Consider the following 17,061-nt stretch of genomic DNA (forward strand, 5'->3'; position numbering starts at 1 on the left):
CAACAGAATTATAAAGACATGAATAACAAAAACTGTCTGTATTAAATTTTAACAGATATCTATAACCCAAAGCCAAAGAGTTCAAAATTAATGATGGATCAATAATAACTTCAAGTTGCACGATCAAGAAAATGAGCCCAATATTCATGAAAACGAGGCAAATTAAAGGGAATGGAAACTCAGTCTTTCTATCACTATCCTCCAAGAGTCTCAACCCCAGAAGCATGCTAGCTTAAGGTAATTACTGTTCGCCAGCTGATATTCACTTACTCATTGTTTCTACCATATATATTCCAGGTACTGTTCTAGTGCTAGGGATACAATATTTAACAAAACAAACAAAAATTCTAGCCCTACTCAATTGGAGGGAGACAGGCAACACATTACTGTACAGTAATTAGATACAGACATCCATCAGTATCCGTGGAAGACTGGTTCCAGACCTCTGTCGTTACTAAATCCACAGATGATCACATCCCTTATAAGAAATGGTATGTTATTCACATGTAACTAATGTGCATCCTCCCACAGGCTTGAAATCATTTCTAGATTACTTATAATGCCTAATACAATCTAAACGCTGTGTAAATAACTATAAATACAATGTAAATGCTTGTGCAAAACAAATTCAAGGTCTGCTTTTTGGAACTTTCTGGAATTTGCTTTTCCCAGAATATTTTGGATCCACAGTTGGTTAAATCCATAGATGCAGAACCCATAGATACAGAGAGCCAACTGTACCCATTTTGGGGAAAATCGAGCGTGGAGTACTCAGAGTTGGTGGCTGCAGTTTGCAAAAGGAGTGGTTAGATTGAGTAACATGAAAGTAAACACCAGGAAGATGGAGATGAAGCTATACTATTCTGGGAAGTACAAGGCCTTGACGTGGAAGCATCTTGGCATGTTCAAGGATGAGCAAGAAGGTTAGTGTGGCTGGGGGGGAGGGGGAGTGAGTAAAAGGGGAAAAAAGGAAGGGAAAGGTCAGAGTTAATAGGCAGTGAGACTCTGTAGGTCATTATGATAACTGTCTTTTAGGAGAAACTACTGTAAATTTACATACAGGAGAGAACATGATTTAACTTAAACTAAACAGAATCCTTCTAACTGTTGTACTGAGAAAAGAGAAATCATGGGTGACTCCAAGGTTTTTAGGCTTCAGCAATCTGAGGAATGGAATTACATTAACTAAAACAGAAATGGTGCTGGAAGATGAGGAAGAAAAATGTCAGGGCCTTTATTTTAAACAGGTCAAGTTTGAGAGAGCTTTAGATACCGTGTGGAGATGTGAAATGAGAAGTTGGAAATTATTCTGTAGCCAAAAGTCAAGACTAGATATAGGAATATAGGAATTATCAACATATACACAGTGCTTAAAACTATGAGACTGAATGGTATCACCAAGGGAGTGGCCTCGACAGAAAAAAGAAGAGGTACAGCACAGTTGCAGCGTGTTTCAATGCCAAAAGGTTGGGGAGAAAAAATAACTGAGAAGGAGTGGCAAACACCATAGGAGAAAACCCGGGAAACTACAATTGTTCTCCAAGCCAAACCAGCTGAGTCCAGTGCTGCAGACAGGATATGGAAGGAGAGAGTAGACACGGGCTTCAGTAATGCGCATTCACTGGTGAACTCCATGCCAATAGCTTCTGCAGAGGAGAGAAAGCCTTACTGAGTGAGTGTAAGAAAAATGGAAGGAAAGGAACTAGAGACAAATATAGGTACCTAAAGTCATTTAGTTAAACGACTTTCGTTAAACAACTTCATTTTTTGTAAAATGAAGGAGAAAAATGAGACAGTATCCAAAGGACAAAAATAGAGGTCAACAAAGGATATTTAAGAGGGGGGAAATTTGCATGTTGGTGGAAAATATCCAGTAGGGAAGAAAAACCTGAGGATGCAGAATAGAGGGGCATTTCTGGAGTGGTGTCGTGGAAAGGGAACAGGGAGAGCATGGACAGATCCTTCAGTAGGAAGGCAAAGTATATGGAAACAGTTGCAAATAGGAAGGCAGAAAGGTTGGAAGCGGTGAAAATTATCTTTTCATTGCTTCAGTTTTCTCAATGAAATATAAAGGTCATCACCCAGAAGTGAGGATGTGGGGCAAAGTGTTAAAAATTCAAGAAAAGAGAAAGTATGAAACAGTCATTATGGAAAAATAAGGGGGGAGTGAGGAGAAATATGATTCTGGACACCATGAGGACCCATCTGAGGTAAGTGAACACAAACTGAAAATGAGGCTAGTCAGCAAGATCGTATTTTTCTCCAGCCATGATCTGCCACAAATGACAGGTAAGACAGTGGGGAGAAAGCTGGTTTTCATGAAAGTTAAAGGAGGAGCCTGGTGGACCACAGTCAATGGGGTCACAGAGTCAGATGTGACTGAAATGAAGCGACTAACTAAGCTATGACAAACCTAGACAGCATATTAAAAAGCAGAGACATTTCTTTGCCAACAAAGGTCCGTACAGTCAAAGCTCTGGTTTCCATAGTAGTCGTGTACGGATGTGAGAGCTGAACCATAAAGAAGGTTGAGTGCTGAAGAATTGATGCTTTTGAACTGTGGTGCTGGAGAAGACTCTTGAGAGTCTCCTGGACAGCAAGGAGATCAAACCAGTCAATCCTAAAGGAAATGAACCCTGAATATTCGTTGGACTGATGCTGAAGCTGAAGCTCCAATACTTTGGCCACCTGATGGAACAGATTCACTGGAAAAGACCCTGATGCTGGGAAGGACTGAGGACAGGAGAAGGGGGCAACAGAGGATGAGATGGTTGGATGGTATCACTGACTCAATGGACATGAGTTTGACCAAACTCCAGGAGATGGTGAAGGACAGGAAAGCCCTGCAGTGCATGGGGTCACAAAGTGCATCAGACACAACTGAGCCACTGAACAACAACAAAGAGAGGACGCAGGAATGGAAGGGGAATATAAGGAGCGTAACCATGGGATAGAAGCTGGGTAAGAAGTGGTAGGTGCAGACATGAGGCAGGTATGGAGCAGTGACAAGTGGCCAGATCCAAACACTTTAAGGAATGGGGAATCAGATGATTATCAAGCATTGGGAATAAGAGGGAGCAAGCCGAAAATAGGGGGATGGTAGTCAGAAAGAACGAGATGCTTAAAACTGTGATCCTTGGAGGGTTGCAAGTATTGCTAGTGACAACACCTAAGGAATTGCATTGGGAAAAGGGAAAAGAGACAGAAAGGGAATCAAAATATCCCTGGAGGAAAAGAACAACAATGAACCAAAGACCATAGTATTATAAGGATCATCCTTGCGGATACCAAAATCCTCAAGAATTATGGTAAGAGCAATGTTGGAGAGAATGACAATCAACCGGGGAAGTAATCAGGGATCAGAAGATGAGTAATTTTGCCTGTGTGTACATTGTTGTTTAGTCACTAAGTTGTGTCTGACTCTTGAGATCCCATGGACTGCAGCCTGCCAGTCTCCTCTGTCCACGGGATTTCCCAGGCAAGAATACTGGAATGGATTGCCATTTCCATCTCCAACCCAGGGAAGGAACGTGAGTCTCCTATGTTGATTGGCAGATTCTTTACCACTGAGCCACCAGGGATGGTGGTATATGCTGATGACATGAAAATCAAAGATGGAGACTCTCAGGTACAAAGAAAACAGAATGGTCTGGAAATGGTAATGGGGAATAAGAACATGAGGGGTTTTATGCAAAAACCCAGGTACCAGTGAAGAAGGCTGGAGAGAAAGCAAAATCTGATTCTAAGCTCTTCAAACATAGAAAAATATTGAGATGTAAAAAAATATTAAAAGTAGAAATTAAAATTCTAGGTAGTAATAATATAACAGTCTTAGTGGGTGACAGGTCACTCTGAGTAGAAACATTCTAAGTAATCATACAAAGATGTTGAACAATGTTTCTCAAATTAACATCAGCTGGGGAAGCTAGATAAAGTGCAGAGTCCTAGCTCACATGCCATACTACTGGATCAGAATCTCTGGGAGACTAAAGAGGACCCTGGTTAACACTTAGGTACACTTGAGAACCAAGAGCATAGACAGAGGAGTGGTGGATTCAAGGGGGGAAAAGTGACAGCCCCATGCTGTTCTTGGTGGTGTTAAGTCTCAACTTCCTTAACTCCTCTGGGAACCAGGATATACAATAATCATGGAGTTACTCAAACTTAACAAAAACTTAGTCAGCAAAGAGGGAGGCAAGTGACTTATCATATCTAAATGGGAACTAAGAATAAATAATCTGATATGCAAAGTACTGTGTACAAAAAAGCCACACACCTTCAACACTTACTAAGCCCCTACTCTGTTAGGTGATAAATAAAACAAAGACAATACTCACAGAGGACAGCCAGTAACTGGTATCAATGTTCCTTGGAATTGGTATTTGGGGTACAATAGGTCTTTCCTGTGCGGAATAGGCCCAGTCATGTTTAGTGTCCCTGGTTCCTGTGCCAGGAACCAGTTTCACTCCCAGTCATTCTGACAACCAAAACAATGTCTCAAATATTTCCAATGTCCTCAAAGGATGGCACCACCCTCTTGAGAACTACTGATAGCTAGTAACGACAGGGAACCAGATGATGACAGGACACCCTCCCACCTCTGAAATAGCTCAGTGGTAGTCCTGCCGGTGAGAGAAAATTGGCTTCATGAAACAGCACTATTAGAAACAGTTTTCCTACAATGAAGGCTGACAATCACTACAAGCCAATCAGTACTATGAACATACCTCTATTTTTCCAGTTAACCTCTCAATTTCAGACCGATCTTCCCTGTGATTTTTGGCATTTCCTCTGAAGTCTCTTACATGTTTTTTCTGTAGCTTTTCATAGCTTCTCTTCAGTCTGCCTAACTGTAGACACAGTTATTTCTAGACTTAAAATTTAAGAATGTGTAAACAGTGCTGGTAAAACAAACTGGCATTATAAAAGCACAAGTAGAGCTAACTAGCATCCCTGAAAATAGACAGCATGTTAGATAAAATACAAAACTCAAAACTACATACAAAAAGTAAACACCAGGAAAAAAAAAGAGTCAAAGAAAAAATAAAGAGAAAAGTTTAATAAATAACTAAAACAAAGGTCTTATTTTTTAATATAATATACAATAGCCCTGCACTGAGGGGCCCCACAACCCATCCTCACAATAAAAGCAGCAAATAAACACTCTTTCTTTCCTCCGGGCCTGTGGTTCTTGAACCATTCCCCAGTGGAACACTGATATTCACTATGCAGGAGAGGAATGCTTCGGAATTAAATAAAAAGTATTTTTTTGCCAATCTGAAGAATACAATTCAGTTAACTGGTAGAATTTTCTTACCTTTCTAATCCATCCCAAAATGGTTCTGCAACCTTTGAATCTTCTATTACTTAAAATCTAGTAACTGACTCAACTCAAAAATTAAAACATTTAACATAAGCTTTTGGTATTAGCATTTCATGGTATTATACAAAAATAGTTTCTTTCAGATACTCAACCAAGAATATTTTAGAATCATTGTTGTAGGTAATATCAAACATATAAAAGACAAGATTCTGGGTTTAAGAACAGAGAAAGATTTCTACCCCAATATCTTCCATGGAATATATACATCTACTTTATAAAGTAGAAACCAGCTCATTAACAAAATTCTCAAGGTTGAAGAGACAGAATTATACAATATATAATACAATTAAAATCTTACTTCTTCATGTAGTTTCTTTAACTCTTGCTTATACTCCATGGCCATCTCTTGCTTGACTTTTTCATGTTTTTCTACCTGCTGACGCAACATTCCAATCTAAAAGCAGAGAGGTGGCAGTATTTTTCATTATTAGCATTGAAACAATTACCCTGAAACATAAAAACAGAAAATAACCTTTGTACTTATCTGTAAAGACACATTCTCAACTATACAACTTCTCAGGAAGTCAATACCTAATTATTTAATAATTTATAACACTTCCCAAAAAAATAGAAAATAAGCAATTGTTCTAGAATTTCTAGGTTTAGATGAAAATTTACTCTATCTCATTTATTCTTCCTAACCTTTTTTACCAGAAAAAAAAAAAAAAAACCCTCACAAAAAATTAACAAATTACAAGAACCTTGGAATCTAAAAATATTGAACAAAAATCTATTCGAGTTCAAGAATAAATTCTTTAAAGCAAAGCACAGAATACTAACATTAGATCGAAAGACACCAGGAAGCTGAAAGCTCTTGCTATATACAGTCAATATTCATTTAGATTTACCCACAAATTTAGTATTGTGCTAAAAGTCCTTCAGTCAAGTCTGACTCTCTGTGACTCTATGGACTATAGCCCATCAAGCTCCTCTGTGCATGGGGTTCTCCAGGCAAGAATACTGGAGTGGGCTGCCATTTCCTAATGCAGGGGATCTTCTCCACTCAGGTATTAAACCTGTATCTCCCACATTAGCAGGTGGATTCTTTACCACTGAGCCACCTGGGAAGCCCTATTAGATAAATAGCTAAGACTAAAACTTAAGAATACACCATAAAATGTTATTTAGAAATAAGGAGAATGTCAAAAAAAAAAAAAAAAAAAAGGAGTTAAAGATACCAAAAGAACTGTCTTACAGATGCAAGAATCTTAGGTTCAGAGAAATAGGGCAGATAGATGATCATTGTTTTTTCTTATGAGCCTTATAGAACTATTTTTCTTTTCATTTATTATAAGAGTCTAGCATTAGTATAAAATGTGAAGAAACAATTGTTAAATTTTATTTATTTACCAGGGTCTGGTTCATAATAGTCAAGCAACAATATTTAAATTTCTTAAAGAAAGTATATTTATTACTAGTACAGACAACTCCCTCACTCTCAGCAATAGGCATTAGGCAGAGAAAAGGAGGCCAAATTTTGAAAACTGTCAGTATGGATGGTATCATTTTAACTACAGTTTAGAGTTTTTAAAGTGGTTTCTTAAACCGTAACTCAATCTTCACAACATGGGAACATAGGAACTATATCCTCATTTTGCACAGGATGAAACAGGTTCAGAGACGTTAAATTATTTGTCCAAGGCCATTCAGGTGAAAAAATGCACAGCCAGGACTCCAAATCTTTCCTTACTTGTTTCATTAGGTCTACCTGCTCTGTAGGGCGTTAGAAGGCAACAGCAGCAGCAGGGTCCATTAAAACCAATCCAATTCAAACAGTGTAATCAGAAAACATATAAAGCATTCACTTATGAAATGAGTTGTTTATACTAGTACTCCTCCAAGTATGAGCTGCAGATGGGCTGGACCTGGTCACAACAATAATCCAACATGAGGTAAGAACCTTGAAGTAGAATGTAAATCAATTATGTTACAAAAAACACTGTTTGGTGCAACTGACATTTTTATACAGCAAAACTTTCTGTGATGTGAAGGATGCAATGCACTGATTTACATTCTGATGCAAGCGTTACCTTACCGTGAACCTGTCATTTGAGTAGCACTCGTTTATACCATGGGGCTAACTGCTCCTAGGCCTGAAACTTACAAACAAATAAAAATGACAAAAATTTAAAAGGCCTATATGCTAGTTCTTCTATCATATGCTGTTCAAGTAGATTAATAAATATATTACTACCAATAACAGTGAAATTACAATTTCACAGATCAACTCTATGGAACAGATTCTTATCATTCAGTTCAGTTCAGTCGCTCAGTCATGTCCAACTCTTGCGACCCCATGAATCGCAGCACGCCAAGCCTTCCTGTCCATCACCAACTCCCAGAGTTTAATCAACCTCATGCCCATCGAGTCGGTGAAGCCATCCAGCCATCTCATCCTCTGTTGTCCCCTTCTCCTCCTGCCCCCAATCCCTCCCAGCATCAGGGTCTTTTCCAATGAGTCAACTCTTCGCATGAGGTGGCCAAAGTATTGTAATTTCAGCTTCAGCATCAGTCCGTCCAATGAACACCCAGGACTAATCTCCTTCAGGATGGACTGGTTGGAATTCCTTGCAGTCCAAGGAACTCTCAAGAGTCTTCTCCAAAACCGCAGTTCAAAAGCATCAATTTTTCAGTGCTCAGCTTTCTTCACAGTCCAACTTTCACATCCATACATGACCACTGGAAAAACCATAGCCTTGACCAGACAGAACTTTGTTGGCAAAGTAATGTCTCTGCTTTTTAATATGCTGTCTAGGTTGGTCATAACTTTCCTTCCAAGGAGTAAGCGTCTTTTAATTTCATGGCTGCAGTCACCATCTGCAGTGATTTTTTGGAGCCCCCCCCAAAATAAAGTCTGACACTGTTTCCACTGTCTCCCCATCTATTTCCCATGAGGTGATAGGACCAGATGCCATGATCTTAGTTTTCTGAATGCACTTTACCTCTAGAAACTTAATCAACTTCCAGCAACCCAATCAATGAAGCAGCAAATCATTGACAGCTACATTTCTAAATATCTTTTACGTCTCCATGCCCAAACTTGTAATCTTCAAATCCTTACAAAGGAGCCCATCTGCTCAATCCCATCAATTTCTTTTTAAGTGTTAAGTATGGGATACCTCAGAAATACTGCAGGTTCCTTCCAGATCACCACAATAAAGCAAATTCTGTGATAAAATGAGTCATACAAATATTTTCGGTTTCCCAGCACATATAAATGTTCTGTTTGCACTCTACTATAGTCAACTAAATGTGCAAGAACATTATGTCTAAAAAGCAATGCATATAACTATCTTAATTTAAAAAACACTGTATTGCAAAAAAAAAAAAAAAAAACGCTAACCATCATCAGAACCTTCCATAAGTCATAATCTTTATGCTGAGAGAAGATTTAAAATATTGCAAGAATCGAGCCTCCCTGGGGCCTCCATGGTAAAGAATCCCCCTGCCAATGCAGGAAACACAGGCTTAATCCCTGATCTGGAGATCCCAGATGCTGTGCAAGGTACAACTAAGCCCATGGGCCACAACGATTAAGAATACACAAAAGAACTGTACCCAAAAAGGTCTTAATGACCCAGATAACCACAATTGTGTGGTCACTCACTTAGGGCCAGACATCCTACAGTGTGAAGTCAAGTGGGCCTTAGGAAGCATCACTACAAAGTTAGTGGAGGTGATGGAATTCCAGCAACGCTATCTCAAATCCTAAAAGATGATACTGTTAAGTGCTGCACTCAGTATGTCAGCAAATTTAGAAAACTCAGCAGTGGCCACAGGACTGGAAAACATCAGTTTTCATTCCAATCTCAAAGAAAGGCAATGTCAAAGAATGTTCAAATTACTGTACAATTGCACTTATTTCACATGCTAGCAAGATTATGCTCAAAATTCTTCAAGTTAGACTTCAGCAGTATGTGAACCAAGAACTTCCAGATGTTCAAGCTGGATTTAGAAAAGGCAGACCAGAGATCAAATTGCCAACATATGCTGGATTATAGAAAAAGCAAGGGAATTTCAAAAAACATCTACTTCTGTTTCACTGACTATGCTAAAGCCTTTGACTGTGTGAATCACAACAAACTGGAAAATTCTTAAAGAGATGAGAATACCAGACCACCTGACCTGTCCCCTAAGAAACCTGTGTACAGGTCAAGAAGCAACAGTTAGAACTGGACATGGAACAGCAGAGGGTTCAAAATTGGGAAAGGAGTACGTCAAGGCTGTATATTGTCACCCTGCTTTATTTAACTTATATACCAAGTACATCATGAGAAATGCTGGGCTGGATGACTCACAAGCTGGAATCAAGATTGCCAGGAAAAATATCAACAACCTCAGAAATGCAGATGACATCACCTTTATGGCAGAAAGCAAAGAAGAACTAAAGAGCCTCTTGATGAAAGTGAAAGAAAACAGTGAAAAAGCTGGCTTAAAACTCAACATTCAAAAAACTAAGATCATGGCATCTGGTCCCATCACTTCATGGTAAATAGATGAAGGAAAAGTGGAAACAGTGACAGATTTCATTCTCTTGGGCTCAAAAATTACTGCAGATGGTTAACTGCAGCCACGAAATTAAAAGACACTTGCTCCTTGGAAGAAAAGCTATGACAAGCCCAGACAACAAATAAAAAGCAGAGACATCACTTTGCTAACAAAGCTATGGTTTTTCCAGTAGTCATGTATAGTTGTGAGAGTTGGACCATAAAGATGGTTGAGCACTGAAGAATTGATGCTTTTGTACTGCAGTGCTGGAGAAGACACTTGAGGGTCCCTTGGAGAGCAAGGAGATCAAAGCAATCAATCCTAAAGGAAATCAACCATGAATATTCACTGGAAGGACTGATGCTGAAGCTGAAGCTCCAACACTTTGGCCACCTGATGCAACTGACTCACTGGAAAGGACTCTGATACTGGGAAAGATTGAAGGTAGGAGGAGAAGGAGTCAACAGAGGAGGAGATGGTTGGATGGCATCACTGACTCAATGGACATGAGTTTGAGTAAGCTCAGGGAGATAGTGAAGGACAGGGAGGCCTGGCGTGCTGCAGTCCATGGTGTCACAAAGACTCAGACATGATTGAGCAACTAAACAACAACCAGAGATCAGGAGCCACAACTACTGAGCCCATGTGCCACAGTTCCTGAAGCTCGATGCTCTCGAGCCCATGCTCAGCAACAAGAGAAGCCACCACAAAGAGAAGCCCGTGCACTGCAACTAGAGTAGCGCTTGCTCCCTGCAACTAGAGGAAAGCCTCCACAGCAACAAAGACCCAGCACAGCCGGAAAAATAATTTGTCTAAGAAAAGAAATATTTAAAAATTACCAAAATGAGACATAGAGACATGAAGTGAGCAAATACTGTTAGAAACAAGATGCCTACACACTTGAGTTCAACTAAAGGTGGCCTCAAACCTTCAATCTGTAAAAAATACAGTATCTGCAAAGTGCAGTAAAGTGAAGCACAATAAAATGAAGTCTGCCTGTACTGCGGTAGTGCCTATGATATCAAAACTAAGCTACAGGAATAAATTTAAAGAGCCCTGGAGTGACAAAATAGCCTCACAATTACACAGAAGGGAATTTCTTTAATTCACAGAAACATACATGGGAGTTTCTAACAAAATAAACAACTTAGATATCTACGTATACAGATATGACCCTTGAACAACATAGGTCTGAGCTGCACAGATCCACCTATACGGGAATTTTTTTCAATAAACATGTGTTACATACTGCACTATCCAAAGTTGGTTGAATCCACAGATTCAGAACTACAGATACAAGTGACAATGTTAGTCACTCAGTCGTGCCTACTCCTTGTGACCCCATGAACTGTAGCCTGCCAGGCTCCTGTGTCCATGGGATTTTCCATGTAAGAATACTAGAGTGGGTTGCAATTCCCTTCTCCAGAGGATGGTCCTGACCAAGGGACTGAACTCGGGTCTCCTGCACTGCAGGCAGATTCTTTACCGTCTGAGGCACCAGGAAAGCCCCAAGATGTAAGAGTCAACTGTAAAACTGTACATAGATTTTCAACTGCATGGGGAATTGGTGCCCCCTGACTCCCAGGTTCAAGGGTCAACGGTACAGTGTTTAACTAGGAAACCACTATCACCTTAACTTACTAAATGGAACTACTGATGTTTGCCCCTGGAGAAATAAAGAAGTGGTAACTAAGGTAACTTACCAAGGAGCACTGACTCTACCTAAATTACAAATAAATAAATACATATATATGTATGTATATATATATATATATGATTGTCATTCCATGCACTTTTTCAATAACTTCAATATCTTTTCATGAGATATAACTTTAAAATACATTCTCAAAAGTCTACCCAAATTTTAAAATAAATGCCAGTTTAGCAAGTGGCATCTCAGAACACAATCTAACATAGCCAACATAACTATGTACAGTTGACCCTTAAACAACATGGTTGAACTTCATGGGTCCACTTATACATAGATTTTTTTTTTCAATAAATACTACAGTACTACATGAATTCATGAATGTGGACTCTCAGATAAAGAGAAAGAAAGTGAAAGTGAAAGCAGCTCAGTTGTGTGGGACTCTTTGCAACCCCATGGGCTGGAATTCTCCAGGCCATAATACTGGAGTGGGTAGCCTTTCCCTTCTCCAGGGGATCTTCCCAACCCAGGGATCAGACCCAGATCTCCTGCATTGCAGCCAGATTCATTATCATTTGAGCCACCAGATAAAGAAGGCCGACTATAAAGTTCTATGTGGATTTTTTAGTGCACTGGAGTCAATGCATCTAACCCCCACATTGTACAAGAGTCAACTCTACTGCTATGACCCAAACTGCAAAAGGCCAACCATTGACAGATTCTCTTGACAAGTAAAAAAACACTTTTTGAAGCCTAACACTTTCCTTGTGACATGAAACATTTCTAAGATATTCTTGATAAGTGCAGTACCATCAACAGAATCAAAATCTCAATGTATCACTCACAGAAGTGCCCTTAAGAAGCAGAACAGAAGCACTGAATGGTGATCCTACTGGTAGGAAAGCCCATCCACGTGGGGCTTGGGACCAGTGTTTACCTACAGTCCTTCCAATCCTTCTGAGATTAGCATTCGTGCCAGAAATTTAGGGGACATTCTTGCACTTATATATGCTTTCTGCTTATCTTCCAATATTTAATGTTCTTTTTACTGTATCAGCTAAATTAAGAGAAATCAATTAGCAAATGTTATTAAACTTTTCCCAAAAATCATCAATAACACTGGGTGGTGAGATCATAAATAATATTTATTTTCTTCTTTTCTTTCTTTTCCCCTTTTCTTTTCAACAAGTGTAAATGTACATTTTTTTGTTTTCTGAATTTTATTTTAAACCTAACCAAAAGAAGCAAATTGTTGAATTTGGGCATAACTTTTTACACTAATCACACAATGTGGCCAAAAACAACATTCACTAAACTCAGTGATTATTAACATGGGCATGTAATAGAATGATCATGTGCCTCCCTTTACATTTTCTTAAAGAAGTTACATATGTACTACATGTGACCAAGGTAACATGATCCTTGAAATATTAACAACATTAACATTCTTATGCATTTTCACCAATGAATTTTTCTTCTGAAAAAAAAAAAAAAGAAAAACAAAACAGAATTTGACATACAAATGCTTTCTATGCATTATAAAGAAGAGTATTAACAATTCAAGATAGCGATGTAGAAAGATTCAGAACTCACTGCCCTCCTCAGACTCACTGGATCTACAGCTAAACATGGAACAATTTCTTCTTGGAAAAAACTTAAAGCTTGGTTGAGGGACAACTACATGTTGGACAAAAGAAAAGAAAGCCATACAAAACCCTGTAGGGGAGATGGAGACACAATCTCACTGTAAATCTCACCCCTAGTGTAGCAACCATAATCAGAAGGGAACTCAAAACTCAGACCTTCTCATTGAGGAGCAAAGGGTTCAAACCTCACCTTGGGCACCCCAACTTTTAAGACATGCACTTGAGAGGTGAGCCCCCAAACATCTAATTTCTGAAAACCAATGGGTCTTGTGTCCCAAGAGTCACAAACTGACAGCAACCTGAGAAACACCTCTTAGAGGGCTCATGTGCTTGGACTCACCCATCCAGCTCAGAGGCAGCCAATTGGGGCTAGACTTAAAGTGAGTAAGGCCCACCATCAAAACCCCAGCTAAAGGGACAGGGGTCTTGTTCAACACACACAGGTAGGATCCTGCTGGAAAACCCTGGAAACAAAGCCTAGAAGGTACCACCTTTGTCATGCTCCAGAGCACCACCGTCTCCTGGAAGAGAAACTTGCTGATGTCCTGATTTTCACAGATCCTGCCCAGGCTATGATTCTAGATCACCTGGCTCTAGAGACCAACGGAGCTTCGTGTTCTGGGTCCTAAGGAACTTATAATCAGTGTCACCCAGAAAGGAGCTCATGCCCCAGTCAGGTGCCTGGATTTTTGTGACTACTGCTAGAGAACACCTCTACATTAACTGGCTCTGGTGGTAAGTGGGGGCTTCCCTGGTGGATTTACAAGAATCCACCTGCAATGCAGGAGACCCCAGTTCAATTCCTGGGTTGGGAAGATCCCCTGGAGAAGGGATAGGTTACCCTCTCCAGTATTCTTGGGCTTTCCTGGTGGTTCAGATGGTAAAGAATCCGCCTGCAATGCAGGAAAGACCTAGGTTCAATCCCTGGGTTGGGAAGATCCCCGGAGGAGGGCATGGCTACCCACTCCAGTATCCTTGCCTGGAGAATCCCCACTGGCGGGCTACAATCCATGGGGTCACAAAGAGTCGGACACGACTGAGCCACTAAGCAAAGGTGGTCAGTGGGGCTTATACTCGTGGGTCCTACAGGACTGCAACGCAAGGAGAAAGGGTTCTTGAACAGCTACTATCATAAAGGCATAGCAAAAGGCAACAGACCCTGGAGTTGCATTCTTTCTGTGGAGAGAGACTATGAACTGATCATCATGACTGCTAAGGGACAAGCTTCTGATTAGGCAGGCATCTTGGCGTTGACTGCAATCCTTTCCAGAGACCTGGAGGGCACTACCTTTGCTTTCACACTCTGCTGCCTCCAGCGCACAGATGGCAGAGCGGTACACATGGCCTGTGCCCAGGGGCCTCCCTTTGATAATCGAGCTCTAGGTGACTGAAAGGACCTGCATTCCTGGATCCCACAGGACTCTGGCAATCAGAGGGATAGTTCTTGGCAGGCTACGACCCTTAAGGCACTGTACAGAAAGTAGAGTGAGGCACACTCCCCAGGCTTTCTGTGAGAGTCCCCTTTACTTGTCTTGGACCTTTGTCCTAAGGAGTAGGCTTCAGGTTTGGCTCACATTTAGTGGCCCATGGAGTTGCTCTCAAAGAACATAGGCTGTGGCATTCTCCCTCTGCCTTGCTCCAGCCCAGAAGTATTACCCAGAAAACAGCTCATCTGGAGCCCACATGGTGACCTCCAAATCACCCGGCTCTGAGGACCAATGTGGCTTACTCCTGCAGCCCCTCAGAACTGTATATATTGGCATACTTTAAAAGCTGCTGCCCCAGCTTCCAGTCAGTCTGAATCTAGGTGCTGAGATTCTCCATTTCAGGACAATGACAGGTCTTGGCACATCCTCAACTACTGGGAGCTACTAAAAATACAATAGGCTGCCTAGACAAGTACAGACGTTTGAGAAACACCCAGAAGCTGAGGCAGGGTTGAATTACAAGGTTCATCTCCTACAGAAGGCTACTCCTTCAATACTGGAAGAGGTGGTTATTTCATTTATTGTACAGAAACAAATGGAGAGTCAAGGAACAGAGGAATATGTTCCAAATGAAAATAAGATAAACCTCAGAAGAAACCTTAATGAAATGGAGGTAAGTAATTTGGGATTACCTGATAAATGTTCAAAGTAATGGTCATAAAAACGCTCACTTGAACTGGGGGGAAGAATAGATGATGAGAACTTCAACAAAGAGACAAGAAAAATATAAGAAAGTATCAAGTAGAAATCACAGAACCAAAGAATACAATAGCTGAACTGAAGAACACACTAAAGGGGTTTAACGGCAGACTAGATGAAGTCAACTCACTGACAAGGCAATGGAATATGCCCAATTACAGCAGCAAAATGAAAAAAGAATGAATACTGTGAAGATGGCTTCAGGAGCCTATGGGACACCACCAAACAGACTTTCACTTTATAGGGCTCCTAAATGAGGAAGAGAGAAAGGAGTAGAAATCTTATTTGAAAAAAATATGGCTGAAAACTTCCCTAACTTGGGGAAGAAAACAAGCATCCAGACCCAGGAAATCCTGAAAATTGCAAACAAGAGGCTACTAGGGTTTCCCTGGTGGCTCAGTGGTAAAGAATCTGCCTGCCAATGCAGGAAACATGGATTCAATCCCTGATCTGGGAAGATCCCACATGCCTCAGAGCAACTAAGCACGTGGGCCACAACTATTCTATTTAGCCTGTGCTCTAGAGCCCAGGAGCCGCAACTACTGAGCCCTGGTGCTGCAACTACTCAAGCTTGCATGCCCTAGAGCCTGTGCTCTGCAACAAGAGAACCCACTGTAATGAGAAGCCTGCACACCACAACTAGAGAGTATCCCCTGCTCGCCACAACTGGAGAAAAGCTCACGCAGCAACAAAGACCCAGCACAGCCAAAAATGAATGATAAATCAATAAAATTATATTTTAAAAGATGCCATCAAAGAGACCCACACCAAGACACATTACAACTAAAATGTCAAAAGTTAAAGACAAGGAGATAATCTTAAAAGCTGTGAGAGAAACACTAGTTCTGTACAAAGGAACTCTCATAAAGCTATCAGCTGATCTTTCAGTGCAAACATTGTAAGCCAGAAAGCATGGCACATTCAAAGTACCAGAAGAAGAAAACTTCCAACCAAGAATACTCTGCCCAACAAAGTTTTCATTCAGAATCAAAAGAGAGATAGAGTTTTCAGGCAAGCAAAAGTTAAAGGAGTTCACCACCACTAAATTGGCCTTATAAGAAATTTTAAAGGGACTCCTTTAAGCTGAAAGAAAGGATGCTAATTATAATTAGTAACAAGAACACAAATGAAAGGATAATTATCATTGGAAAAGTAAATATATAGTGAAGGTAGTGGATTAATTACTAATAAAGCTAACATAAAGGTTAAATGAAAAAACTATGATTATAATAATTAGCTAAAAAATGCACAAGATAAAAATATATAAAATGTGACATTAAAACATACAACATGAGAGTTAATGTTGAGTTTCAGAATGGGATCAAACTTCAGATGTTATCAACTTAAAATAGACTGTTACAGATATAAGTTGTTAAATGTAAGTCTCATGGTAACCACAAAGCAAAAACCTACAATAAATAAACAAAGAGAAAGAGAAACGGATATAAGAATGCCACTAAAGAAAGTCATCAAACCACAGAGGAAAAAAGCAAAGGAAAGGAACAGAGAAAAACTACAAAAGCTGCCAGAAGACAATTAACACAATGGCAATAAGCACATACTTATCAATAATTACTTTACCTGTAAATGGACTAAATTATCCAACCAAAAGCCACAGAAAGGCTGAAGAAATAAAAATCAACACACTCCTATATATGCTGCCTACAAGAAATAACTTTAGATATAAGGACACACTGAAAGCAAAGAGGT

The 17,061-nt window shown here is 40.0% G+C and overlaps 1 protein-coding gene across 9 annotated transcripts in view; it reads right to left on the reverse strand.

Moving 5' to 3' along the window:
* The window catches only part of CEP63 (centrosomal protein 63), a 77,449-nt gene that overhangs the window by 44,515 nt on the left and 15,873 nt on the right, over positions 1–17,061 (reverse strand). For 6 of the 9 annotated variants that reach the window (XM_065942197.1, XM_065942196.1, XM_065942200.1 and 3 more), the window contains 2 exons: positions 5,682–5,777; positions 4,728–4,850 (listed from right to left, as the gene is read on the reverse strand). In XM_065942197.1, coding sequence (XP_065798269.1) covers positions 4,728–4,850; positions 5,682–5,777 — 219 coding nt within the window. Of the gene's footprint in view, positions 1–4,727; positions 4,851–5,681; positions 5,831–17,061 lie in introns of all 9 variants that reach the window. The other 3 variants (XM_065942193.1, XM_065942191.1, XM_065942199.1) reach the window with 2 other exon arrangements.

The sequence above is a fragment of the Muntiacus reevesi genome, chromosome 8 (genome assembly GCF_963930625.1).
Source record: "Muntiacus reevesi chromosome 8, mMunRee1.1, whole genome shotgun sequence".
NCBI classification, from domain to species: domain Eukaryota; kingdom Metazoa; phylum Chordata; class Mammalia; order Artiodactyla; family Cervidae; genus Muntiacus; species Muntiacus reevesi.